General features: G+C 55.5%; 8 protein-coding genes across 8 annotated transcripts; 5 read left to right on the top strand and 3 right to left on the bottom strand.

Annotated features, from left to right (window-relative positions):
- Positions 1-441: 441 nt before the first annotated feature.
- On the top strand, positions 442-2,022 carry BROUX77_007410 (uncharacterized protein; the record flags this gene model as incomplete). Its single annotated transcript, XM_073752502.1, has 2 exons — positions 442-991; positions 1,052-2,022. 2 exons carry the CDS (start codon positions 442-444, stop codon positions 2,020-2,022), a joined length of 1,521 nt encoding a protein of 506 aa, XP_073601703.1.
- Positions 2,023-3,510: 1,488 nt separating this feature from the next.
- BROUX77_007409 (uncharacterized protein) lies at positions 3,511-4,026 on the bottom strand (the record flags this gene model as incomplete). Its single annotated transcript, XM_073752501.1, has 1 exon — positions 3,511-4,026. The coding sequence occupies one exon, from the start codon at positions 4,024-4,026 to the stop codon at positions 3,511-3,513; it is 516 nt and encodes a 171-aa protein (XP_073601702.1).
- Positions 4,027-5,143: 1,117 nt separating this feature from the next.
- BROUX77_007408 (uncharacterized protein) lies at positions 5,144-6,505 on the top strand (the record flags this gene model as incomplete). Its single annotated transcript, XM_073752500.1, has 1 exon — positions 5,144-6,505. The coding sequence occupies one exon, from the start codon at positions 5,144-5,146 to the stop codon at positions 6,503-6,505; it is 1,362 nt and encodes a 453-aa protein (XP_073601701.1).
- A 683-nt stretch (positions 6,506-7,188) lies between these two features.
- On the top strand, positions 7,189-10,224 carry BROUX77_007407 (uncharacterized protein; the record flags this gene model as incomplete). The annotated part of the gene is made up of 1 exon (XM_073752499.1): positions 7,189-10,224. One exon carries the CDS (start codon positions 7,189-7,191, stop codon positions 10,222-10,224), a length of 3,036 nt encoding a protein of 1,011 aa, XP_073601700.1.
- Positions 10,225-11,792: 1,568 nt separating this feature from the next.
- Positions 11,793-13,073, top strand: BROUX77_007406 (uncharacterized protein; the record flags this gene model as incomplete). The annotated part of the gene is made up of 1 exon (XM_073752498.1): positions 11,793-13,073. The coding sequence occupies one exon, from the start codon at positions 11,793-11,795 to the stop codon at positions 13,071-13,073; it is 1,281 nt and encodes a 426-aa protein (XP_073601699.1).
- A 401-nt stretch (positions 13,074-13,474) lies between these two features.
- BROUX77_007405 (uncharacterized protein) lies at positions 13,475-15,344 on the bottom strand (the record flags this gene model as incomplete). The annotated part of the gene is made up of 3 exons (XM_073752496.1): positions 13,475-14,725; positions 14,793-14,914; positions 14,972-15,344. 3 exons carry the CDS (start codon positions 15,342-15,344, stop codon positions 13,475-13,477), a joined length of 1,746 nt encoding a protein of 581 aa, XP_073601698.1.
- Positions 15,345-15,803: 459 nt separating this feature from the next.
- BROUX77_007404 (uncharacterized protein) lies at positions 15,804-19,041 on the top strand (the record flags this gene model as incomplete). Its single annotated transcript, XM_073752495.1, has 4 exons — positions 15,804-16,097; positions 16,212-16,920; positions 16,976-18,218; positions 18,306-19,041. 4 exons carry the CDS (start codon positions 15,804-15,806, stop codon positions 19,039-19,041), a joined length of 2,982 nt encoding a protein of 993 aa, XP_073601697.1.
- Positions 19,042-19,441: 400 nt separating this feature from the next.
- On the bottom strand, positions 19,442-23,772 carry BROUX77_007403 (uncharacterized protein; the record flags this gene model as incomplete). Its single annotated transcript, XM_073752494.1, has 2 exons — positions 19,442-21,882; positions 22,032-23,772. 2 exons carry the CDS (start codon positions 23,770-23,772, stop codon positions 19,442-19,444), a joined length of 4,182 nt encoding a protein of 1,393 aa, XP_073601696.1.
- Positions 23,773-25,404: the final 1,632 nt, after the last annotated feature.

Below are 25,404 nucleotides of genomic sequence, written 5' to 3'. Positions count from 1 at the left end.
CTACAGTGAGTAGAAATGCATTGTTCAGCCGCATGTCTATGTCTCTCCGCCAAGTCACACTAACTATTCATGTATTGATGGGCTTATCTAGAGGGCCCCTGCTGCTATTATGGCGGCGGTTTATAGAGGCAAGCATAAGCTAAGAGCTGCCTGGAGCTCAAAGCATTCTAGTCTAATGCTGGCCAAGGCCCCCAAGACACTCGAGCCATGATGCAAAATAACCCTAACATCCGACTTGCTGCCTAACATGCCCAGACCGCAAAAAGAGAGGTCAACCGCTACGCCACACTCGGCATCATCACAAGCCACATGTTAGCGACGTCATCGTATTGAGAGACATAACTACAAAAGCTCCCCGCGCTCTGTGTGAACTCAAGTCTTGCCATATTTGTCTATCATCCAAACACCCAACAACCACTTGCACAAACTCATTATTTTATCATGTCTGATTCACATGCTGCCAAGGCCGCTGAAGCCGGCGCCGCCTATTACCCTCCCCCCCCACCAGGCCCACCCCCGCCCCAATCACATGATCTGGTCCACAACGCTCCCGAGCCGTACAACCCCTCATCGCCGCCGGGCCCACCCCAGTCCTCTACTTCTGCTGCTCCTCCGTATGCCCCTGTCGAGGTTAGCCAGCCAACTCCACTCCAAAGCCACCCGCCGGCCTATTACAACGACTCAAAGACCGAGCATCATGCTTCAGCTTCAGCCCCAGCCCCGGCTCCGGGCCCCACCGCCTCGGGTGCAGCGTTCACCCATTTCGACGATCACCCTCTTCCAAACGCATACGTGCCGCATGATGCCGACTCCGAAGAAGCTGCCAAGGGCTCATCATTCTCAAAATGGGGCAAAAAGCTACAACAGTATGGCGAAAAGGCGGCCTTCCCTATCAACAACTTTGCCAACAAGATGGGAATGCAGAGCTTCTTGCCTATGACCATGGACAGGGAGTGTGAAAAAGCTGCTGGAATCATTACTAGCTTCACGAGTAAGTTTCGGACCCCTGTCTTCCAATCATCTAGTTCTGCTTTTTCTAACAATATCTCAGAGGACGGCGTTGTAGTTGACAAACCTGTCATTGGCCCTGATGGAAAACCCACCAAGGAGAAAGGCAAAGCCCTGATTAAGATCCCACCCAAAGTTATTGCGCGCGCTGTTGGTGTCGTGATCTTCACGGCCATGCGCGCCGGCTTCCAGATTTCAGGAACTACTGGCTCTGGCGTGCTGGTTGCGCGGCTGCCTGACGGTTCGTGGAGTCCGCCTTCTGGCATCCAGATAGCATCTCTAGGTGGTGGCTTCCTTGTGGGCGTTGAAGTCCACGATTGCGTCTTGATTATTAATAGTCCTGCTGCACTGGCTGCATTCCTGCGCACCCGTGTTAGTCTGGGCCCTGAGGTTGCAGTGGCTGTTGGTCCCTATGGAGCTGGTGGCGGTGCCCATGTGGGAGCAGGCGCGGGCTCGCGTGGTGAGAGAGGATCTGACCATGTGAATACTTCTGGGAAGCAGACGGGCTCTGGAAGCCCAGTCCCTTCGTCTCCTGGGGCCACTGCAACACCACCTACGAATACTCCTATGCCAAACACGACAGCCCCACTGCCAATTGATAATAACCTGAAGCCCGATGACAAGAAACACAAACGAGCGAGCAGCGGCGCATTGAAGCCCGTGTTTTCTTATGTCAAGAGCAAGGGCTTCTACGCAGGCGTGCAGGTTGACGGGACAGTGATTGTCGAGCGCAAGGAGGCCAACGCAGCGTTTTACGGCCGGCCGATCGGTGTAGAGAGAATTATCCGTGGTGGGGCTGAACCGGGAGTTGGACCTCAGGCTGGAGTGCCAACGCAGAGGCTGATGTGGCCCCAGAGTGGATTCAGGCTGCTAGAGGCACTGAATAAAGCTGATGCAGCGGCCCAGCAGGCAATGAATGCTGCTGCCTCTATCAACGTCTCTAGGGAGGCATCCACTCTGTCCGGAAGCGCTCATCCGGCAACAGAAAGGAGTGACAAGGAGGTTTATAACTGAAGTGGAAAGTGAACAAGGAGTAACTAAAGGAATTGAATTGAAAGTCTTTATTTAACCTGTCTACTCGCGAGGGATTCTCGGCATACGACAGGGGACCATTGCTGGTACCAGAAATACATACAGCTGTTTAAAAACCAGCACCCGAATCCGCCTATAGATAGTTGCACTGGCGAAGTGTAATGACGTGCAGTTTCCCACCGCCCAGCTGCTAGGACTGTCCCTCTCTCGTGCAACCTCCAAACAAAACCCGGAATCCTGGCTAACTGCTGTAGTACCGCGCAAAAAGCGCAACAACCCCAAACCATCCCCCAAAGAAAAAGTGGAACCAAAACCAGCGCAGCCCTGCTGTGGAGCTACCATCCCCACCAACATTCATTCGTCGGCTAAAGGGTGGGAAAACGAGAAAAATTCTCGCAGACGAACCAATCAGCGGACGTGGCCTGGGGGCTCTCGAAAGAGCGAAAAAACCACGGCCAGATGAGCCTCCAGAAGTCTGGTGATCGTGGGACCTGAAGAAAGAAAAGTTGGCGTAACCGTAGCGTGCGCAATGGATGAGGCACAGCGATACGGTTCCCGCGCCACGGGGCGGACTACCTGAACCTTCCAGAAAGGCGGTCCATCGAGAGTGAGTGTGTCTCCCTGAGGTGCAGTGCAGAGTGCTCGAGGGGCCGACGGTCGTAGCGGTGGTGAGAAAAGGGGCGAACGTCGACGAGATCAACCCACGAGAGGGGAAAAAGACGGGCTCAAGGCCTCACAACTCGAAAAAAGAATAGACGCAGCTTTGGGGATATGTGCGCGCTCGTTCAAGCCCACAACGAGGGGGGAATGTTCGTTTTTTGGCCAGGGGGCGACATCTTGAACTCAAAGGTGCCACCCCGAGGGTTGTAGGAGGGAAGGTTGGAGTAACTAAAGGAATACAAAGTTCTTTTGATTGCGAATATAAAAATTCAGAAACGGATGCCATATCGCCGACCAACTTGGTGCTTCAAACGGCAGAACACATACAACTTGGAGTTTCCATGCTGAATGTGTGAGATGTCTCGCAAGTCATGAAGAAAAAGGAAAAAGGAAAAAGAATACATACAACACTGGGGATTCCCACGTGGTCACCCACCGTAGTACTGATCCAGCGCTTTGTGGGTTAACTAAGGGAGAGCGGACGGGATCCCGTGCTTTCTACAAGCTGTGGTCGTATGTGGCAGAAGGGGGGAGATAGTTGGATATATAGAACGTGGTGGAGTAGGAAGAGGAGGAGGCGGTTGGGGGCTTCTATGTCGTGTGTCTTGTGTAACACAAACTACATTGTGGCAGGACTCGGGGACATCAAAGTACAAAGCAGGTATTGTCTATTGCTAACAGGTTCTCTAAATCATCAGCCATCAATCTGCTCATGTTGAATGAGCAAGAAGCAACGAAAGGGGTTGGACCCGGGCCAAGGCTTGCATTGGTTGGCACACTCGGCAACATCCGACTTCTCGCCGTTCTCCATTACTTTCTAGTAGTCGATGGGCCGGCTTCTTCAGTAGTGTACTCTACAGTACGGCCGTCACCGTTGACATTGTTTCCATCATCGCACTGCTCGCCGGCCTCGACAATGCCGTTGCCACAGACACTCGTGCGGCTTTCAGGGTACAGCTCGCAGACGCGCTGGGCATCGACAACCAAGGGATAGTCGGGCAGAGGGGGGAACTCGACTTCGGCCTTGGGCTCCAGCGGGTTGCCGACCATGTCCCAGGAGCCGTAGGTGGCGAGGTTGTTATGCATCACCGAGTGCAAATCGTATTCACCGAGGGCCCCCATCTTCATGGCGTCGAGGTCGTAGGGCGTGAAGTTGCAGCCGTAGCCCGTGCAGGTGTCGGCGCCGCAGTCGACGGGCTCGCGGTCCAGGTAGTTGTCCTCGTCGTCGTATTTTCTGGTGCAGAAAATGCAGATGCAGAAGTGAGTGGTGGAGAAGAGAACCAAAAGCGATATGGTCGAGGAAGACACCACCAGCTCGTTATACATGGCGAGCGGGCTATCTTCATTCCCCACGGGCCCGACCCGGCAAGTCTGCCGAGTGTATATCTCCTAACTCCTTGGTGTTCATCTGAAGACGAGCATCTTTACTTTTACGACACACGATGGCCCAGTGGTAGTTCTCTAGCCATGGGCCGCGACAAGTTACTAGCTTTCACCGAGACGACAGGGGTACGATCTGACTGCGAGCTGTACGAACGTACATCTATCCGAGGTGATGTATCCTCGTTTAACTTACGTCGCTTAAGCCTCCGGCGAGTGAGTATCCGCGGAGCGCGCAAGGCGTCTATGCGCGGCAATTCATGGAATTCGGGTTTAAGACAAGTATAAATGATCTCCGGATCTACAGAACAGCCGCCGGCATTGTGTCTTTGAGGGCTACTTTGCGGATGGTCCAGGAGACCGACGTCGTGGCGCAGCACGTGCGATGAAGATTCTACCAAGCCAAGTTTACGATTCTGGACATGCGACAGGGGCCTGCAACAGGCGGTCTCTTCGCGTGCAAAAAAAAAAAAAAAAAAAAAAAAAAAAAAACCCAGGCATTGTTGAGATTTTGCATGGAAATTAAGTATATTCAAGGGAGAGTTCTATGTAGCAGGGCACGGGTTCATGTATGCTAGGAGGAGCAGGCGGGGTATGTATTCACGTGATGTGGCTGAGCCGTGGCTGGCTTTGTGGCTGGGACTTGATATCACAACAGGCATGGACAAGATTTGTCGTGATGATAATGTTTGTGTAACCACCAAATTCAGTGGAGAAAAATCAAAAAGACATACAACACCGAGGATTCGCATGTGGTCACCCACCATACTACTGGTTCGGCGCTCTGTGGCTTGACTAAGGGGGAGCAGACGGGACCCCGTATTTTCCGCAGGCTATGGTCGTATGTGAAAGAGCTTACTTTAAGATTCAATGATAAAGGAAGTCCTTTATGGGTGTGCAGGGTTACAAAAACTTCCCTCTTACACCTACAGGAATAGGGGTCAACCCTAAGCAACCCTTATTATTCACTACATCATCAACACGACTTTTCTCTCTCAACAACCTCAAAAAACGATTTCAGACGCCTCTTTCCGTTAAGAAAGACCGAAGAAGTACTACTAGAATGACGGAGCCGAGCAGCACTGCAAGCGCGCAGGCGCAGCCATCACGCCCGGAGGCGCCGCCCAAGAACAACATGGCGGACACCCTGGCCAACTGGCACGCGAAAAAGATCCAGGAAGCTACCGCGTTGGCCGAAATCGCGGGTGAAATCGCGGCCAAAATGGACGAAGGGGCTACTAAAGCCTTCAAAGACGCCTCGATCAAGAATGGGGCCGAGAAGAGAAAGAAGTTGGAGAAGGCGCTGGCAGACACCCTGAAGTGGTGGTGCGAGTCAGGCGGAGGAGTGGACACCGCGACTGCGGGTCCAGCCCCTCTACATTCGACGACCAACAACGCCCGCGGCAACAGCACAGCGCCAGCCGCAAAGGAGACACCGAGCAAGTCGGGAAAAGACACGCCCGCCAATAACGGGACTACGAAGGCGTCCCCCAGCGAGGGACGGGACAAGGCCACGGGACCGACCAGCGGTCCGAAGACGAACAACTCGACATGGTCGCAAGTTGCCAAGAAGGGGGCAAAAGAACCGGCGCCTCAGCCAGAGCCCAAGACCAAGAAGCGCACGAGCGCGGAGAAGAAGGTATTCGTGGAGCTCCCGGAAGGATCCCAGTTTAGGGAACTTAGCCCGAGCGCCATCACTAGACGCCTCAACGAGGGAGTCCCCAAAGGGAAGGGAGTGCTGGAGGCGGGCTTCAGCAAGAAGGGACTGATACTTGTCGCCGAAGGAAAGGCGAAAGACCTAATGGATCGCGCAGAGCACATCAAGAAGGCTCTAGGCGCAGTTACAGTCGAAGAACCCTGCACGTGGCAATTCGTGCGTGTATACCGGGTTGAGCGAACCATCCGGGAGCTCGGAAGCGACGGGAAAATTGCCGCCCGCGCCGTGACTGAAGAGGACATCCGAACGGCGGCCACGGAAGCCTTCGGATGTGCACCCCTGGCCCTATCGTGGTGGATCCAGGAGGGCATGCACGAGGGAACAGTGTCGATTGCGCTGGATCCCAAAAAGATGAAGGGAAGACCCAACCACGTGGCGTTCATGGGAACGACACGACCGGTCTCGTACCCGTCCAGACGTCCCCGGGCCCGCGGTCACTCCCAGGAAACCACCGCGGAGGAGCCAACCGGGCGCAACACCGGCGATGAAGCTTCAAGAAAGAGAAGAAGGGTTGTCTCCCCCCACGGTATACGAGACAATGGTGACCATGAAATGGACGCCACAGAGCCCCCCGCCAATAACGACGACGCGACGAAGATTGCTTCCGCAAAAGACGCAGAGAAGCCCGGGCCCCCCCAAGCCAAGAACAAGGATGATGTCGCCACTTCCCCGGCCGACGCGATGGAGACCCGGGAAGAAGAACTATGATGGAGGGCCCTACAGAGCCAACAAGGAAGCAGAATGTCAGAATAGCGCAGGTTAACGTGCAGAAGGCAGCGCCATCACACGCAACCGCATTGCAACAGGCATATACTCTGGGAGCAGATATCATTGCCATCCAGGAACCCTGGGTGGGCAAAGATAAAAAAGCCAATAAAACACAGACGCACCATCAATACGACCTGGTGGCACCAATGACGACATGGGACCCAAGACCAAGGGCCTTAATGTACGTGAGGAAGGGACTACGATTTGAGTGCAGGTCACTTGGAGAGGAGCACCCTGACATCACGACAGTGACGATCCGATCTGGAAACACGACAATCCAGATAATAAACATATACAACGCAGGCAGAGGGTCTGTAAGAACAAACGAGGCGGTCCTACGACTTTTAGAGACTCGCATATCCAGCCCTAGTCTGATAGTTGGAGACTTCAACCTCCACCATCGGGCATGGGACGAGAAATGCGAGAGGACGTCTCCCGAAGCGGAAAAACTTTTGGAGTGGGTAGAGGAGCATGAGGCAGTCGTACTCAACGCCCGGTTAGGCCCGACCCACGACAGGGGACACACCATTGATTTGGCCATTGCGACCAGAGGACTCTTAGCGCAACGGACGGTGAGGACGGAAATCATTCCAGACTTATCACCTAGCGACCATGAAGGCCTCATGACGACCATAGAGGGAGCACCAGCAGACAGCGACGCCACGGAAAAGCGACGAGACCTGAAGAAGTTGGACGAGGAGCGATTCGCCAAGGAATGCAAGCGACTCAAAGACGATCTGGAGGGACTGACAGCCGACGACCCCGAGACGATTGAAGGGGGCCCGCAGGGCTATGCTGACAAGCTTGCTGAAGCCCTCACTGTGGGACTACAACAAGCAGTGGAGGTCTGTGCCCCGGAGGTACGGCCGAACAAACGAGGAGTGCCCTGGTGGGATGACAGGTGCAAGGAAGCCGCGAAAGTACACCGGAGAGCCAGACGAAGGTGGAAACAAGCCATGAGAAGCGGCGGAGCTAGGCCCGAGATCGCAGAGCAGAGGAACCTGGCAAAGAAGAAGTTGTGCAAAGAGGCTCGCAGAGCGAAGAAAAACTACTACGCGAAGGAGATCAGGGAGATCAACGACACGAGAAAGATTTTCGAAGCAGCCAACTGGGCCCATAAACAGGCCAAGCAACGCACCCCTCCTCTCAAGAAGCCCAACGGGGAGATGCTGTCAGACACCAGGGACAAGTGCGAACTCCTTTTGGACGTGCATGCACCGACAAGACGAGAAGACGACGAAGCACTGGGTCCACTAGACGAAGACGGGAGAAGGGTCTGGGACCCCCCAACCGAGGCAGAAGTGCTGCGGGCCATCAAAAAGCCAGCAAACACAGCCCCGGGAATGGACGGACTCCGAAACGATCTGTGGAAAAAGGCCTGGCCGCACCTGAAAGAAGCCATTGTTCGCCTCTACCAAGTGGCCCTGACCCACGGAGTACACCCTGACATTTTCAAGAAGACTCGTATGTGTCCGGTCCCCAAGCCAGGGAGAGACCGTCGAGAGCCAAGGGCATACAGACTCATCTCGCTACTACCGACCCTAGGCAAAGGCCTGGAGCGACTGGTGGCAAGGCGGCTGGCCTATGAAGCCGTGGAAAGAGACGTCATTCCCAAGAAGTACGCTTGTGCGATTCCAAAGCGCGCGTGTTCAGACCTGTTGCTCAGTCTGGTAGACGAGATCGAACGGGGCTGGGAAATGAAGAACGCAGTGTCGATAGCTACATTTGATGTCAAAGGAGCTTTCGATACTGTCACGCCGAACCGCATGGTCAACCGACTCCAGGAGGAAGGGTGGCCAATAGCACTGTGCAAATGGACAAGGTCGTTCCTACAAGGACGAAGCGCAGCGCTAGCGATGGACGGTCATGTCACGGACACGAGACAGCTGGGAGGCTCACTACCCCAAGGGTCACCGGTCTCCCCGATTCTCTACATGCTGTTCATGGCCCCTCTATACAGCTCTCTACCGGGAGCCAGGGGTTACGCAGACGACGGATGTGTCCTGTGGGCTTCGCCAGATTTGAAGACCAATGCACAGGGGTTGGCTCTCCTTTTGGAACGGGCTGATAACTGGTGCAGAGGAAATGGCCTACAGTTGGACCAGGGAAAGACGGGGATCCTGCACCTCACCAAGAAAAAGCAGGCAGGGAACCCTCCCGTGAAGTTACCGGACGGGAACGTTATGGAGGCCACGCCACAGGGCAGCACTCTCCGCTGGCTCGGACTAGAGCTGGACAGGAAGCTAGCGTTCACTCAGCACCGCGACAAGACGATCAGGAAGATTGAGACCACAGCCAGCGGGCTGAGACTCCTCGCAGGATGCCACAAGGGAGCTCCCCCGGGCCTTTTACTACATGTAGTGAGAGCCTGTGCAGTCTCCAAACTGACGTACGCTGCGGCCGCCTGGTGGCCGATGCACAAGGAACGGAAGATCGCCACGACAGCCAAGCTATTTGATATAGCCCTCAGGAAAGCGATCCGAGCAGCCTTGCCAATGTACAGAACGACGCCAATCGGACTGTTACACCGCGCAGCGATGATTCCGCCAGCAGAGATCCTCCTCGATAGCAACGCTCGAAGAGAGGCAACCCGGCTGCACAACCTTGACGACGCCCACCTGTGTAAGGACTGGGACACTGGCAACAGAATTCAGACTCTCTCTAGGCTCCTGCCCAGGACGATACCTAGCCCTGGCGGGGTGAGACCTGCAAAGGAGAGACCAGACGACCCCATCGAGGCAAAGGGCGACAAAGATGAGGAGGTAGCCAGACATCTAGAGGACCTGCGCATGGCGTGGCCTGATACGGTGTGGGCCTACTCAGACGGGGCGAAAGTCAAAGACGGCGGCGCAGGGGCCGGGTGGACCCTGGTGGTAGACAATACGACCTGCGCCGAAGGTAGCAAACCATTGGGCACCTGGCAAGAAGTGGCTGACGCTGAGGCAATCGCAGCCCTACACGCCGTGCAAGCGGCCCACGAGCTACCGCAAGAGACGACCGGCGACCTTTACCTATGTCTTGATAACAGGGGCATTGTGAACCGTCTGAATGCAGAAGAGGGCGACCTGGGGACATCCCAAACAGTCATCGACGAGACGAGACGACTCCTGGCAAGCTGGAAGCTGAGACAGGGTGGGCTCTTTGCGCCAAAGGCAAGAGTCAGATGGGTACCGGGCCACAAGAACATCCCCGGCAATGAAAGAGCCGACCGGTTAGCCAGAGGGGTTGCTGGGACTGAAGTTGGCGGGCTCGAGATGTCGCTCTCCAGGGCAAAACGTTGGTGCCGGGAGCAAGCGGCCACAGAGTTCAAGACGTGGTGGGGGGCACAGAACGGGCCTTCCCATATAGACAAGCCAGAGCCCGTCGAACCCTGGAAGTTCAAGGACTACAGGGAACACGACCGACTCGATATTGGCACATTGATGGCAGCAATTTCTGGACACGGCGACTTTGTCACGTACCACCAGAGGTTCGAGCACACCGGGGCCGCTCACGATTGTCCGAGATGTGGACAGGAGAAGACCCCGTGGCACCCGTGGACGTGTGACTCGATCCCACAGAGGCTACGGCTGACGGAGAGACTCGTTAAAAAGCTTCTCCCTACAGTCAAAGGAAGCAAGCAGCTCCTCAAGAAGTTGAAGAGGGCGAGAGAGGAATGACCAGCTGCGATGGCGTTTGGCGTGGTGTGTTTTTGTTTTTGTATTTCTGTTTTGTCTTTGGGTGCTTTCTTTCGTGTATTACTTGTTTCTTTTTCTTTCTTTTTTTCCTGTTCTTTTCCTTTTTCATTATCACAGTCTTCATGTATCCCCCCTGATGTATCCTGCGCCAGGAGGTGCTTATCACCACAGGGAAATCCCGAGTCGGCGTCTACAGTTTCTTCGGAGCTGGGAGACTACGGTCACCAAGGCAGTCTGAATCGGAGGATCCCGGCAGCCGGTTATGCCGCTGCCAGGTTGCCAGGACCTGCCTGGTCATCTTATGAGTGTTTGACGAACACTCCGATTGATGTAAAATAGATGAAATGAAATGAAAAAAAAAGTGTGCAGGGTTAGGCCCGGCATATTGGTGCGAGATAACAGTGGTTTGACCTTGGAGAATACACTCAATCATGGCAAAAATGGCCCTGCGTTTAGCTCCTTGCAACTCGATTGGATAGCTTTTGTAAAACCGTCCTCGCCTGACTCTTTACAAGGACGCCTGGGGAGACTGGTAATATGTAGATATTCCACATAACACGTTGGCGCTCATCTAGAACAGGAGATCAAAAGCGTTTTGACGACGGGTGCTTGAAGTCAATGACGTAACTAGTGATTTTTGTTTTTCGTGGAGAGCGATGTACTACAACGATCCTCCAGGTGGCTCGTGCAAGAACTGACCCTTAGATGCGAGAGCTGCTGCTTTGCTATCAAATTAGGACCTCTCATTGCACTTGGTCACCTTGGCACTATACTTCTCAGTTTAGGTACTTCCGCAAATTGTTCGAGTGAGAACTGCTTCTCGGATTGGCCACAGCTAGTCGATCTCCTCTTGCCGATCACGTTGTAGAGGGAGGGCCAAAAAGGCACAGTTGTTGATTATTCATGGTAGCTTGTGCTCAGGTGCCCGGCTCTAGGAGTGGCCCCTTTCCATCATGCCATTTCAAAGAAGCCGCGAGGCCCCACTACGAGAAAATAAGTATCCCGAGCGAATAGATACAGCTCGGGAGTCTTGACGAGACTCGTGACCTTTGGACCAGGTTAAGTAGCTCTGCTGTTAAATTGGAAAAGAGTTCCTTTTGTGCCTATAGGTCAGACTCGAAAGACCAGTTAGTTATGGGAAAAGCCAAAGGTTGACTGGAGGTTTCTGCAAACCGTGAGAGTCTCCTGTTACACACACCTGTGATTTTCCCATTTGCGGCCCCGGTTAATATGCCACTTTTTTTCTCTCACGGCCGATTTTCCGATCGTGAAGGAAGAGCCTTCAGCCATCACGAAAGTCCTCACACGGACCACCGAGCGAACACCCGGTGAAGCCGTCCTACCTACTGTTCCTTTGGCTGAGCGTAAAAAGCAAAGCTAAGCCACACCGTCTAGTTTACACTAGCCCTTGAATCATGGTGACGCGGGTACTATTAATGATGACCTCCCCGCGCTCTTCTTCCTTTGTACTCTAATACATTTTCTTCACTCCGACATAGTTAGTACTTTTCCAGCTATCTGTTTGAAAGTCAACTTGTTCCGAACTCGTTATGAGTCCATCCATTTTCTCGGTTGTGTCTACGGCCTTGGCCGTCTCACATGTTGCTCTATCCTTACTCTTGCCGACTCTCAATTCTGCTGGCCGTGATTCCTCCTCCGACCCGAACTCTCTCGTGGACGTCTTTTCCGAAACCAAAGGTGTCTGGTCCATCAAGCAAGCCCGCAGCACAGAATCAAGCCCAGACGGCCCATTGGCGCTTGCTAGCCTGTACACAAAATATGGCATTGTTGTCCCCGGAGAATTGGACGCCACAATGACCCGGCGTTGGAAGCGTGACTCTGTTTCTGCGGCCATCAAAGGCTCCATCGACAATTCATTCGCCGTCAGTACTAGAGTTGGGGATTCTAACAAGAGGTTTAATCTGATCTTTGATACAAGCTCAGCCGGTGTGTGGATGTTGGCTAAAGAGGCCATAAGTAACGACTTCCAAGAGCCCTATACTCCGGGGGGCTCCATTTCATCTGGATTGATGCAAGGATATTCATGGCAAATTGAGCACCTGAATGGCAAGGCCGCCTCAGGTGACGTGTATCGGGATTCTATATCGTTTGGTACTAGAAAAAGGTCGCTTGGCTGCCAGAATCAGGCGATTCAGGTAGCCAGGTCTTCCTATGGCTTTGAGACTGCGGTAGGTATGTCCGGTGTTATGGGCATGGCATTCAGTTCCCGCAACCCCGTGAGGCCCGAGCCCCAGCTCAACTTTTTTGACAACGTGGTGGACCAACTTGAAGAAAAGGTCTTCACCGTGGATATGAAACACTTTGTTGCCGGAACTGTTGAGTTTGGCTCCATCGATAGTGACAAATACACAGGAGACATTGGATACACAGACGTGTTCAACGAAGACGGCTACTGGAACTTTACGGTAGGCGGGCTCACCAGCAAGGCCAAGCCCTCCGGCACTGGAACCGAGTACGCAGTGGCTGATACAACCAGTCCTCTAGTAATGGTACCTATGCCATACATAATCGAATACTACGGAAAGGTTCCCGGTGCCAGATGGAGCGACCGGTATGGAGGCGTCATCTTCCCCTGTGACAGCGAGATGCCCGACTTCACCTTTGATGTCGGCGGTGTTGAAATAGCCATTCCTGCTCTGTACATGAAGTTCTCCATATTCGATGGCAACGGAGACTACTGCTTTGGCGGGATACAATCGTCGCATGAGCTCGGCTTCAGCTTGATTGGCAGCATTGCTTTCAAGTCTGCATTTGTAGTCTTTGACCCCGTCAAGTCCAGGATTGGCTGGGCAAGGAAGCAGAGCGTATGAGCTTGTGCAAAAGTGTTGGATGGACCTGTTCGTGGGGGGATTCGGATTGGCCTTCTTTGAGACTCGGATGCAATATTGATATCACCTGGCCTGTCTAATATACTGGAGGACTCGCTACATACTGCGAAGGATACCAGCATAGGAGTCCTATGACTCCAGTGAATTGTATTAGAACTAGATTAGTACTTTGTAACCAAGCATGTTATATTATCTTCTTTCAGGGCGTCAATGGCTACAACATCGGGCATTCTGCACGTTAGTTATTGGTTGAATCTTGAGTTTCACTTGAATGTCACTCAATACAGGATATATCTTTTGATACAAGGTACTTAAATGTCTGATTGTTGCAACTACTGCCAGTATTGACCACTTCTTGATATTTATCTTGTCTATTTAGTCTTTCAGGGGTTGTGGGGTTCGTGTTGAACTACCTTGGGTTGAGATGGACTGCCAAATATCGTTTGTTTAGGTTGAGTTCCCGGGATTTGAGGTGCCTTGGGCTGAGACAAAGTGCCAAAGAGGGATCCTGAAGCTTGAGGTGCCGGGGGTTGAGATGGACTGCCAAATATGGATTGTTTGGGTTGAGTTCCCGGGATTTGAGGGGCCTTAGGCTGAGATAAAGTGCCAAAGAGGGATCCTGAAACTTGAGGTGCCTTAGCCGGGCTTGCCTGGGTTTGGGCTACCTTGGGTTGAGGTGTTGGGGTTTGGGCTACCTTGGGTTGAGGTGTTGGAGCTTGAGCTGCCTTGGGTTGAGGTGTTGGAGCTTGAGCTGCCTTGGGTTGAGGTGTTGGAGCTTGAGCTGCCTTGGCTGGGCTTGCCTGAGCTTGGGGCACCTTTGCTGGAGCTGGAACTGGGGCTGGGGCTGGGGCTGGAGCTGGGGCTGAAGCTGAAGCCGGAGCCGGAGCTGGAGCCGCCTTGGGCGAGTTTTCCGAGGTTTGGAGTACCTTGGTTGGAATTGCCTCGGCTGGGCTTTCCTGAGCTTGAGGGGTTTTCTCCTGAGGTGCTTGTGCTTGAGATTCTTGACCTTGAGCTGCCTGCCCTTCGGGTGCTGGGAGTTGAAGGGCTGTTTCTTCAGACGCCTTGCCTGGAGATGTCCTGATTGGAAGTGCCACGTTCTGTGGCACTATGACTTTCTTCATAGTAGTCCGACTCAAGCAGGTCATCAGCTGCATCAACCACTGCAAGCGCAGGAGTACAAAGCTTGGCAGATCAATTCCGTCCTGGGCGGTAAGCCTGATAACGTCACCGTTATGAATTGCCCGGCCCCTAAAGTCGAAGAATCGGCCAAGAGTTGGGAAGCCGCCGCCCATGATGGTGTAGAGTCCAACGTTGGTTTGGTTCAACCACCAGAACCGCACGTCGATGAATGGGTTGCCACCTTCATCCAGACCCTCATAGAACGGCTCAAGGCCAAACCAACCGTCTCGCCACCATTCATGAAGGGTTTGGGTTAGGCAAATCATGTTTCTAGGACTATTCAGCCCCTCTTCAAGCACACTCTTAACGTCTTCGCAAAACTGAGGGTCCAGCTCGCCGAGGTAGTCATAGAAGAGTTCAGACACTTCGCCTGACAGCCCCACGGGTACAATCTGGCAGACATTGGGCAATTCAAAGCCAGATACGACACACACGTGCATGTCTCGATCCAAAACCTGGTGTCGTATTAGCCATCAATCGGTTACATGCCGGCACGGGATTTGCCGTTCGAGTGCTCCTTACCTCATCTTCTGCCGAGTTGATTGCAAACTTAGTATCAGTGGAAAGGGCGGTCTCGTCCTTGGGCAGATTATGGCAGCCATAACTCTTGTTTGAAGGGGCATCCTTATATTGTTGGGACACCCCTGATAAATCGTTAGATTGGAAAGGAGCGCTTCACAGAAGGTGGATATAGTACTCACAAAGACCTGACAGGGAGCTGACCAGTACGACCACGGTCGAAATCACGACTTCATATGCCGAGTCGCTTTCGGCGTCAATAAGGCAGTGGCAGAAGCGTCGCACCCGGTCGATATCGGCCGAAAACAAGTAGGTCACGGCGGCGTCATTTGTGGAGAACTGCTCAAAGAGGAGCCGGGGAATGGACTGTTGTAGGTCGCGGACAAACTGCTTTCGCTCCTCAAAGTCGTCAAAGGGCACAGCTTCCCCTGTGTTAGTAACGTAAGACCTAAGCCAGCTTTTTAGATCGCCGACTAGCAAGCCCGTCGGCCTGACTTGCTGCGACGCCAGATATTCGGACACATCTTTGCATATGGACTCGATCGTGGGCGCCATGGTCTGTGCTTCTTGCGTCTGTCACGATAATTCACGGTTCACGGTAACGAAGTAGAGCAGGCTGCCAAGGCAAAGGAGAATATCGGTGGGTTGTGTGGGTATTGCCAGGAGTTGAGGGTTGTCGCAGCAATGAAGAATCGAAACTCGAGGGGCCATTGGGTAACCAACTAGTCACAGTTAGTGTATGTGTGGCGCTGTGGCGTTAACATGCATCGGGCGCTATTGAGTATGGCGCTGGAAGGCCTCTTGAACCCTAAGCCCCTCTAAATGCCAAGGGTTGTGGCGGACAAGCCAAATGCATTCCATCGTCATCGCATTTCTTCATCCACTTCGGCTGACCCCGTGCTGTTTATATGCACCTGTCCGTTGCGCTTGCCGATTGAAATGCTCACAGAATGAACAAGTAAGAAACACCAACAGCCGCAAACAGTTCTGCCACCCCCGCCCCCCCGGCCCTGCATGCTAATCTCCTCGCCCGTCCCGCGGCCGACCTCTAGCAACCTCCTCAGCTCCCCGAATGCCCTCATTCTCCCGTTTCGCGCCGGCGCCAGCGCATCCTACTCCGGCGCCATCTGCCAGTACATAAATACGCAATATGACCAGCAGCCGGACATGTTCCGCCAGGACCTCCGGGCCATAGATGCGCTGCGCCAGGGGGCCCTGACTGTCCGCGAGGCTCATGTCTTGGGCATCACAAAGCTACAGGCATATGCGGCACAGATAGTCTGGATCGGTGGCAAGTTCCCCATAGATGTAGGTCGTCTTTTGTATTATAGGAAGCAACTATTGCGCCCGCCTTCCTTCGCAGCTCTCGCCGATGTGGCCCTCTTCTCTCGCACCCCAGACTAACGCCCTACCCGTACTCAGATCGGCGTCGACTTTCCCTGGTACCCTGCTTTTGGCTACCACTCGGACCGGCCGATGGTCCGCAACAATCTCAAATACGAGCTTCTTAATGTGCTATACAACCTCGCCGCGCTCTACTGCCACCTGGCCGACTCGACCTCCCGGGGCACCGCCGAGGGCATCAAGACGGCTGCTAGCTACTTCACCCAAGCTGCGGGTGTTCTTTCACACATGCGTACGCAGATTCTGCCAGGTCTGCGCATGTCGGATCCACCCGAAGACATGGACGACGTGACGCTGGAAGCGCTGTCACAGCTGTGTCTGGCCGAGGCGCAAGAATGCTCGTGGCAAAAGGCCGTAACCGATGGCTACAAAGACGGCATCATTTCCAAGCTTTCCATACGCGTATCTGATCTGTACCGCGAGGCTGCCGAAGCTAGTATGAAAAGTAATGCCATTAGCTCACAATGGATCCACCATATGAGTGCCAAGCAGCATCACTTCGCTGCCGCGGCGCAGTACCGGATGGCATGTGATTGCTTGGAGAAACGGCGGTATGGAGAGGAGGTGGCTCGCCTAAGGGAAGCCATGGCTTGTGTCAATGAAGGCCTGCGGGAAACCAAGGGCGGCCAAGTGAACAAAACGGTGACTCGTGACCTCAGCGGACTCAAGGGTAGAATCGAGGAGGACCTGAAACGAGCAGAGAAGGATAACGACGTTATTTACTTGCGTAAGTGGTTGGTACTCGTGGCTCATCGAAGATTTGATACTGACACTGAGAACAGAACCCGTACCGACACGCATCGAACTCAAGCCTCTGGATCGAGTGAACATGGCAACACCCAAGTGCCCTCAGGAAGTATCGAGCCCATGCGACTTTCTTGGCGAGAACACAACCTTTGGCCCGCCACTGTTTAGCAAGCTAGTGCCATTTGCAGTCCATCTGGCTGTCTCTATTTACGAAGAGCGTCGAGACCGGCTTGTTACCAACGACATTGTGCAGCCTCTTGACCGGCTTTCGGAAACCTTGAATGCGACACTCGACTCTCTCGGTCTTCCTGGCTCATTGCAGGCCCTGGAGAAGCCACTGGGGCTCCCGCCTAGCCTAATCCAAAGAGCCGAGGAAGTGCGACAGGCAAATGGTCCACATCGCGTGGAGAACAGCTTCCGGGACATCGATGAGCTGGTGGCAGCAGACTTGGCAACATTCGAGGAGGGCAAAAACATTCTCCGCCGCGAAGAAGAAGAAGACAAGCGCATGCGCAACACCTACGGCGAGATGTGGATACGGCCCAGCAGCCGTGAGGACGAACAGGGCAAGAAGCTGTGGATGCAACTTGGCGAGATTGATAGCTACTTTAAAGCCAGCATCCCCAGCGACAAGCTTGTGCGCTCCAAGTACGCTGGGATCAAGCCACAGCTGCAGCTGCTCGCCGGCAGCGACCGCGCCCTGCTCGACTACGTGCCCTCGAGCCGGCGGACCGACATACCCGAGGGCCTGCGCACGGTGCTCGCGCGCCTGCGCAGCAGCTACAATGACGTGCAGCGACTGCAGTCGCGGCGGCGCAAAAAGATTGACATGCTGCGCGAAAAGGCGCGCAGCGACAATGTGCGCAGTGCCATTGGCCGCGAGGCCACGCGCCTCGAGCGCGCATACCCCGGCATCGCCCTCGATGCCGCAAGCTTTGACGAGTGGCTCGAGAGCCGCCTGGATTCCATGTACGAAGCCGAGCTGGCGGCGCTGGCCGCCGACGAGGACGAGCAGAACCATGTGCTGGGCGAGCTGGCGCGCGTGCACCGCGAATTCGAGAGCCAGAAGCGCGTGGTTGGCGACCGCGGCGGCCGCGAGCGCGAAGAGGTTCTGCAGAGTCTGAACGCGGCATATGACAAGTATAAAGAGGTTCTGGAGAATGCGGAGGCTGGTAGAAAATTCTACAACGATCTGGGTAAGATTGTTGGCGCACACTTCCGCGATACGGCAAAGGTATGGGCCAACGACCGACGGCTAGATGCACAGAGTCTCGAAGAGTATGTTAAGCTAAGTCCTGTGGCCTATCGCCCCCTCCCATCGAAATACCCTACAAGTTACTAAAATTCCACCTTTTTTTAATGCAGAGAAATTCTCCTCCCCCCGCTCATCGAGCGCACACACATCAGCTCGCCGCCGGCACAACTCGAGCAGCGCCACTCTCTTCATCACCAACACACGCCCTCTGCCTCGACTGTTCCGCCAACGCCCCGGCGCGACTCGGGACTGGTTCCAGAGCCCGACATGCTCCACGAAGTCTCTATGCTTGAGGGCCCTTCGTTCTTGATATCCCAGCAGCTAGAGTCTGGTGGGCCGGAGGAGGCCGAGGCTGCCCATGGGCAGTACCAGCAGTACCAACCGCACCAGGACCATGCGCTACAGCAGCACCATCAACAGCAGCCGCAGCAGCCGCAGCAGCCGCAGCCGCAGCATCAGCAGCATCAGCATACAGAGCTGCAAGACGCTACAGCATACCACGACGCTGCGCCGCTGTCGCCGCCCATAGTGCGCCCGACGCCGTCAGCCCCTGCTTCGCAACCGCAGTCCCCCACGCACGTATTTTCCCCGCAACCCGCTGTGTCGGCGGCACAAACTTCCATCCCGCCGGCTCTCGGTCCGGCCGGGGCTGCGCCCGGGTCGCGGCGCGTCCCCTCGGCGACGCTCTGGACGCCTGACATGGGCATCAACTTCTCCAGTCTGCCGCAGACGCCAACAGGGGCACCGGCGCAAGGTTCGGCAGGCGGGCGGCTTGGGCAGCAGCAGCAGGACGGCGCAGCGAAGCGGAGGGTGTGGGATCCGAGTGCGGGCATCCGGTTTGGGTAAGAAATAGCGAAGACTAGAAAGCGATAGAGTTTTGTAAATGCAAGCTTGCTGTGTGATATACATGCAATTTTTCACTTGTAACTGGCGATATTCTTGTGTTAAAAAAAAGATCAACTCGTGGAAAAAAAACAGGAAAAAAAGAATATTGTCTAATTGAGCTGAGAGCAAAAGATGAAGACATCTCGAAGAAAAAACAAGAACTCTAACTAACAAGGTACTGAAACTATATACAAGACACGTCGGGCAGATGGCCGCCAAAGAGACAGGACAAGTCGATATGAAACGAGACGGCTGCTGTTATGTCCTCCCCTCCTAGATGCCATACAAGAAAGAAAAAAAGAATCAAACAAGTCTATTGCAGATTTCCAACGGACACCACACACACAAGACAAAGGACGCTCTACGAGTCGCTGGCCTTCTTGGTGGCCTTGGTGCGCAGCTTCATGAGCGCGTAGACGAGCGCGTACGACGAGCAGACAAAGCCGGCAACGACGCCAACATCGCGCCAGCCGTACGAGAAGGCGTTGAGGTTGAGCGTCTTGAGGTAGTCGGAGCCCGAGCGGAACTGGCACACGCGGCAGTCGGACGTGGCGTTGGGGTTGAGCAGGTTGGCGCTCTTGCCGATGCCCTCGAGGTAGGGGGCCAGGAAGTCGGCGCAGGTCTGGCCGGCGGACGCGGCGGCGGCGGGCAGGTCGAAGATGGCCAGCTCCGACTCCTTGCAGCGCACGGGCTGGTCGTGCAGGGCGAAAACGGCCATGGAGCCAACGACGTAGTTGAACGGGTCGATCCAGTAGACCCAGTGGCGCCAGAAGGCCTGCAGCGTCGAGTAGGGCACGAGCACACCGCAGAAGAAGACGAGGTTGCTGATGATGAGCGGGTTCAGCAGCGACGCAAAGACGGTGTTGGGCGCGTACGCGGCGATGAACTGGCCGATTCCGGTGTACAGGAACTCGTACAGGATCATGACGGTAAAGGTGCCGCCGGCGCGCGTGGCGGCCGAGGGAAAGCCGACGGTGAAGTAGAAGGCGACAAAGTACAGGAAGCCAGAGATGACGAGGTACGGCAGCTCGGAGACGATCAGGCCGGTGACAAAGGGCGCCCAGTGGTAGATCTTGGCCTTCTTCTCACGCACCTCGAAGATGTCACGGCGACCAATGAAGAGCGGCTGCAGCTGGGCAATGACACCAGGCGCGACGAAGCAGAAGTTGAAGATGGCAAAGATGGTGTTCTGCAGGTCAGCGGTGCTGTTGCCAATCTTCCAGAAGGTGAAACCGTTGAACAGACCAGACATCAGGTGCAGCATGAACTTGTTCATGACGTACTCGGTGTTGCGGTAGAGAGACACGTTCATGCGCTGCGTGACCAGGCGCGTTTGCGTCGCGATGGGCACGGCGAACTCGTGGCCGTCGTCGACGGTGCCCGGCGGCTTGGACGAGGCGTCCTGAATCAGCGAGTCGAGGCGCTCCATGGCAGCGACGCGCTGCGGCGAGTCTAGCCAGAGCTGGTTCCAGTCGTGGCCGTGGCCGAGGTTTCCCGAGACAACATCAATCATGAATTCGGCAGGGTTCGCGCCCGCCGGGCATTCGACGCCGTGGCCGGCAAAGTAGTCAACCATGGTCGCGCCGTTGGGGCCGATTTCGCCCTGGTAGACGGTCTTGCCGCCACGGGTCAGCAGGAGGAGCGTGTCGAACTGGGCAAAGAGCTGTGCGCTGGGCTGGTGGATGGTGCAAAGCACGGCCTGGCCGGCGGCGGCCAGCTTGCGCAGGAAGCGGAGCGTGTTGTAGGCGGACTGGCCGTCAAGACCGGAGGTGGGCTCGTCGAGGAAGATTAGGATGCTGGGCTTGGCAACTAGTTCGACGCCGATGCTGACGCGCTTGCGCTGCTCAATCGACAGGCCGGCGCCGGGCTGGCCAATCAGGAAGTGCTCAAACTCGCGCAGCTCCAGCAGGTCCAGCACCGTGTCGACATAGGCCAGCTTCTCAGCATCGGGCGTGTTGCGGTTCTGGCGCATCAGGGCAGAGAACTCGAGGGCTTCGCGGACCGTGGTCAGGGGCTCGTGCACGTCAAACTGCTCGCAGTAGCCGGCCGAGCGCTGGAAGGACACGGGCAACTCGCGGCCGTCGACGAGGACAGATCCAGTAATCACACCGGCAGTCTTGCGCTGCGCGAGCACGTCCATCAGCGTCGTCTTGCCGGCACCACTGGTACCCATCAGCGCGCCGAGCGTACCGGGCTCAACCCAGCCGGAAACCTTGTCCAGCAGCTGTCGCGGGCCGTCGGGCGTGCTGACCGTGTACGACAGGTCCTTCCAGGTGAAGACGGAGGTGTTGCGGAGCAGGTTCTGCGGGTCGGAGTCAGTCATGTCGCCGCTGATATTGGGCGTCTCGGCAATAGTCTCGGACTGGCTGTGGTCACGCTGCTCCTCCTTGTCGTCGCCAGTCTCCTGGGACGAGACGGGACCATGGGCAGAAATCTTTTCGCGGGGAATCAGGTGAACACCGCCGCTGATGTGCGACGCCCAGTTCATGGTGCAGTAGATGGTCAGGGCGATGAAGAAGGCGCTCCAGGCCCAGAGAATGCCAAAGTTGCGCCAGATGTTGCTGTGCGAGTACGACATGGCCGCGAGGTATTCGTCGCCAGTGACAACCGAGGAGCCGGCACGCGCGCCGCGGATGCCGGTGCACGAGCCCACATTGGAATCGGCATAGCCGGGGCCCGACGGCACCAGGTTGCTGCCGACGCACTGTATGGTCTGGCCGTGGAACTCGTTGGCAAGCAGGGCTTCAAAGGCATACGACAGAGGGTTGATCCAGTAACACCACACGAACCAGGGGTGCATGTCTAAAGAAGAGAGCAGGTGTTAGTGGATGTATGTGGTTATGGCTGCTGACTAAGCAATACAGGGTGGTACAAACGGCCGGAACAGCGCAATGTTCCGCAAGGCTCAAGCAGAACAACAGATCAACAGAAGCGCAAAGGGGGGCACTCACCAGGCTTGGGAATCATGAAACCAGCATAAGTCGAGACCAGGCTGACAGCAAAGCCGGAAACCTTGGAGGCAGCATCGAAGGTCGGGAAGGCGGCACCGCAGAGGCGGAAGAAGGCGGTCATGGCAAAGGTCGCGGCATAGATCAGCACCCAGTGGGTGAAGTAGGCGGCGGCGGTATCGCGCAGGTTGGTCATGAAGTAGACAATGACGCTGAAGACAGTGACCTGGAGGGCGAGGATGGGGACATCGGCAGCAATTTGGGCAAGGCAGAAGGCGGCGGGGTGGTACATGGCAAACTCTTTGTGCTTGGCCAGAATCGAGCGGCCCGAGAAGGTATTCAGGGTCTCGGACATGGCGACCAGCGAGTGGAACAGCATGGACCAGAAGAGCACACCGCCCCTGATGAAGATACCGCTAGAGTCGGCCTTGGCGTCGAACCAGACCGAGCCCGAGATGACGGCCTGGACCAGCGTCGAGCCGTGCTTCATGAACAGACTTTGCTTGTCGCCCCAAATCAGCTGCAGCTCGCGCCTGACCAACGCAGTCACCTGCTGCTGGAACGAGACCGTCAGAATCGAGTTGGCGGGCAGGCCGCGCTTGGCCTTGCGCGCCAGCACATTCTCGCGGAACTTGGCCGTGTTGGAGCGCGTCGCCTCGCTGTCGGCAAAGGCCTGGGCCTCGGCGTCCATGTTCTTCTTGAGCTCACTGGCGCCGTACAGCCGGGCCAGCTCGGCGCCGGTGCGCGGGAACGTCGCATGGGCCTCCTTGCGCACCTTGCGCTCGGTCGGCACACTAACACCGGTCAGGAAGTCGCCGACGTTGGCGCCCTCGGCGCAGATGAAGCCCAGCTGCTCCATGTAGCTCTGGGCATCGGCGGCCGGGCCGTAGTAGATGTTGCGGCCGTGTTCGAGCACCAGCGTCTTGTCGAAGAGGTCGAAGATGCCGTTGCTAGCCTGGTACAGCGTAACAATGGTGGTCAGGCCGAGGATGTCGGTCATGGCGCGCAGGGCCTTGATCAGGGCCAGGGCTGACGAGGCGTCCAGACCACGCGTGGAGTTGTCCCAGCAGTAGACGCTGGCGGACGTGGTCAGGACCTCGGCGACGGAAACACGCTTGCGCTGACCACCCGACACACCGCGGATGTACTCGTTGCCGACAGCGGTGTTAGCGGTGTCTTCAATGTCGAGAATGCGCAGCAGGTGGCGGGTGGCGGCATCGCGCTCGGCAGCCGTCGACTCGGGGAGCTTCATGCGCTGGGCAAAGTCCATGGTCTGGGCCACGGACAGCGAGGGGAAGAAGAGCTCGTCCTCGGTGTTCATGACAATCTCGCCGCGGAACGCCTCGGCCTCCTTTTCGTCCATCGAGCCAAAGCGCACCTTGCCCTGGATATCGGCGTAGCCGTGGCGGCGGTTGGCCAGCAGATTGAGCAGGGTGGTGCAGCCGGCGCCGGGCCGGCCCAGCACGAGCAGCATCTCGCCGGGCTTTACGCAGCCGGTGATGTTGGACAGGATGGTCTTTTTGTTGGACGTGCCCGACTTGGACTGCTTAGGCGGTTTGTAGGGGTGGAATTGAGACAAGACATTCTCGCTGACTTGGACGCCGCCCTCGGCGCCCAGAACAGTAAGGTCGACAAAGGATACACCCAGATGGCGCGGGGCTTCAGATGCCAGGTAGTCGCGGACGACGGCCGAGTCCGACTCGGAGGGTGGCCTCGCGAGAGAAGCCTTTTCAGCTTCGGCCATTGTGGTGGCGGTTCGTTGATTAGAGTGAAGATAGTTATGTAAAGACGATGAAAGGAACAGAGGAGACAAAAAGGGCGGTGGTATTATTAGAGGGTGAGTAGGTTGAATTATTAAAAGGAAGTGAGAGAAAGTCAGATGCTAGTGTCTGGGTCTGAGTCTAAGACCGTGAAACACCAGAGAAACTTGCTGCTGAAGAAAAGAAGACTGAAGGAAAAGACCAGACGAGGGCAAGGCCACGAGTTATAGATGCAATCGTGAGTGGGTTCTGTGGGTGTATGTTGCCATCCATCAGGCATCTGGGCTGAGCTGGAGACCTGGCGGAGCTGCTGTTTACAACGGCTCCCACCCCCCTTGACGCCCCGGTCCCAGACCAGACCAGAGGCTAAGGCTAGGCATGCCCTCCCGTCGCAAATTGCCATCGACATAAGACACAGGCCTTGACGCATCCCGCGCATCACGAAGCCGCAGAGAAGAGAAACCAGCACGCCCCCCCCCCCCCCCCCCCCCCCGGGGCGCCCTGGACAAGGGCGTCCCGCAAACGATTGAGCAACATGTGAACGGGCGTGCCTATTGCGCAAAGAAAAAAAATCATATAAAAACCCTGGGGCACGACTGCACTTGGTTTGTAAGTCGGCGAAAGCTACAAGCACTCTAGCGAAGAAAAAAAAACAAAAAAAAATTGGCCGGGAAGCTTATAGCTCCTACGGTGCATTACAGGCCGGTCGGCGGTCGGAGATTTCTTCTCCGACGTTTTGTTGTCGGAGAACCGGTGCCGGTCGCTGGAGATCGATTTTTGCCTAATGCGGAAGGCGGTGAGAGGGTATGGCCCACTTTTATGTCATAGTCAAGGGACGAAGAAAAAGGAAAAGACACCAGAAAAAAAACTAGTTATCCCAGGCACGGTATCAAAAGATTACACGCGTAGATTGTTTCTCTTCCTTGTATCAACGGTCTGGTTGTTTTTTTGTTCTTTTCCTTTTTTTTCTACTGTCTAGACTATTCTGGCAACATTTCCTCCTTGGCTCCTGTCCTCTAAATCCCATGATAAAAGTGGAACAGGCTCTGCTTCAACATCGTCACCGACGCCGACGTCAACCACGCAAATCGCAGAACTGAACACGAATTTGCTGAGCACTCATGAAACCTAGAAATGCTCATCTCGCTATCGAGCTCACGAGTCAACAAACCTTCATGCAAACAAGCGACGTCCCGCCAATGTGCACTCGGAGCTTCGCTTCGGAATTTACACCGCAAACTACCCATATATTAGGGTTGTGGGGTTGTGGGGTTATGGGGTTAATGTCATCAAGCTGATTGATATCGGTGTTTTCTCCAGCCTTAACTCCGTAGCCGCTCAGAATACCAGTATTATCACCACAAAGAGCTCTTTGCCGGGGCCAGTGGTTGGTGAGGTCGGCTGCGTACTACGGACTGTCGGTGATAGAGGAAACGGAGTCGGTTAGATATGGGCGGTGTTCCGCACAATGAGGCCTTTACCAGCATAACACTGACAATGGCTCTCTCTCTTTGCCGCGCTCTGCTCATTACGTCCACCGCGGCGGTCTCTTGCCTCTGCCACTAGGCGCGGGCTTCCAAGGCGTCTCTTTCAAGTGGGTGAGGTTGAGTTGGAAT

This window comes from Berkeleyomyces rouxiae (assembly GCF_048999995.1).
Source record: "Berkeleyomyces rouxiae strain 22BRR77 chromosome Unknown BrBRR77_ptg000012l, whole genome shotgun sequence".
Classification (NCBI taxonomy): Eukaryota; Fungi; Ascomycota; class Sordariomycetes; order Microascales; family Ceratocystidaceae; genus Berkeleyomyces; species Berkeleyomyces rouxiae.
Note: the sequence above shows the minus strand (reverse complement) of the source record. Positions and strands in the feature narration are given on the sequence as shown.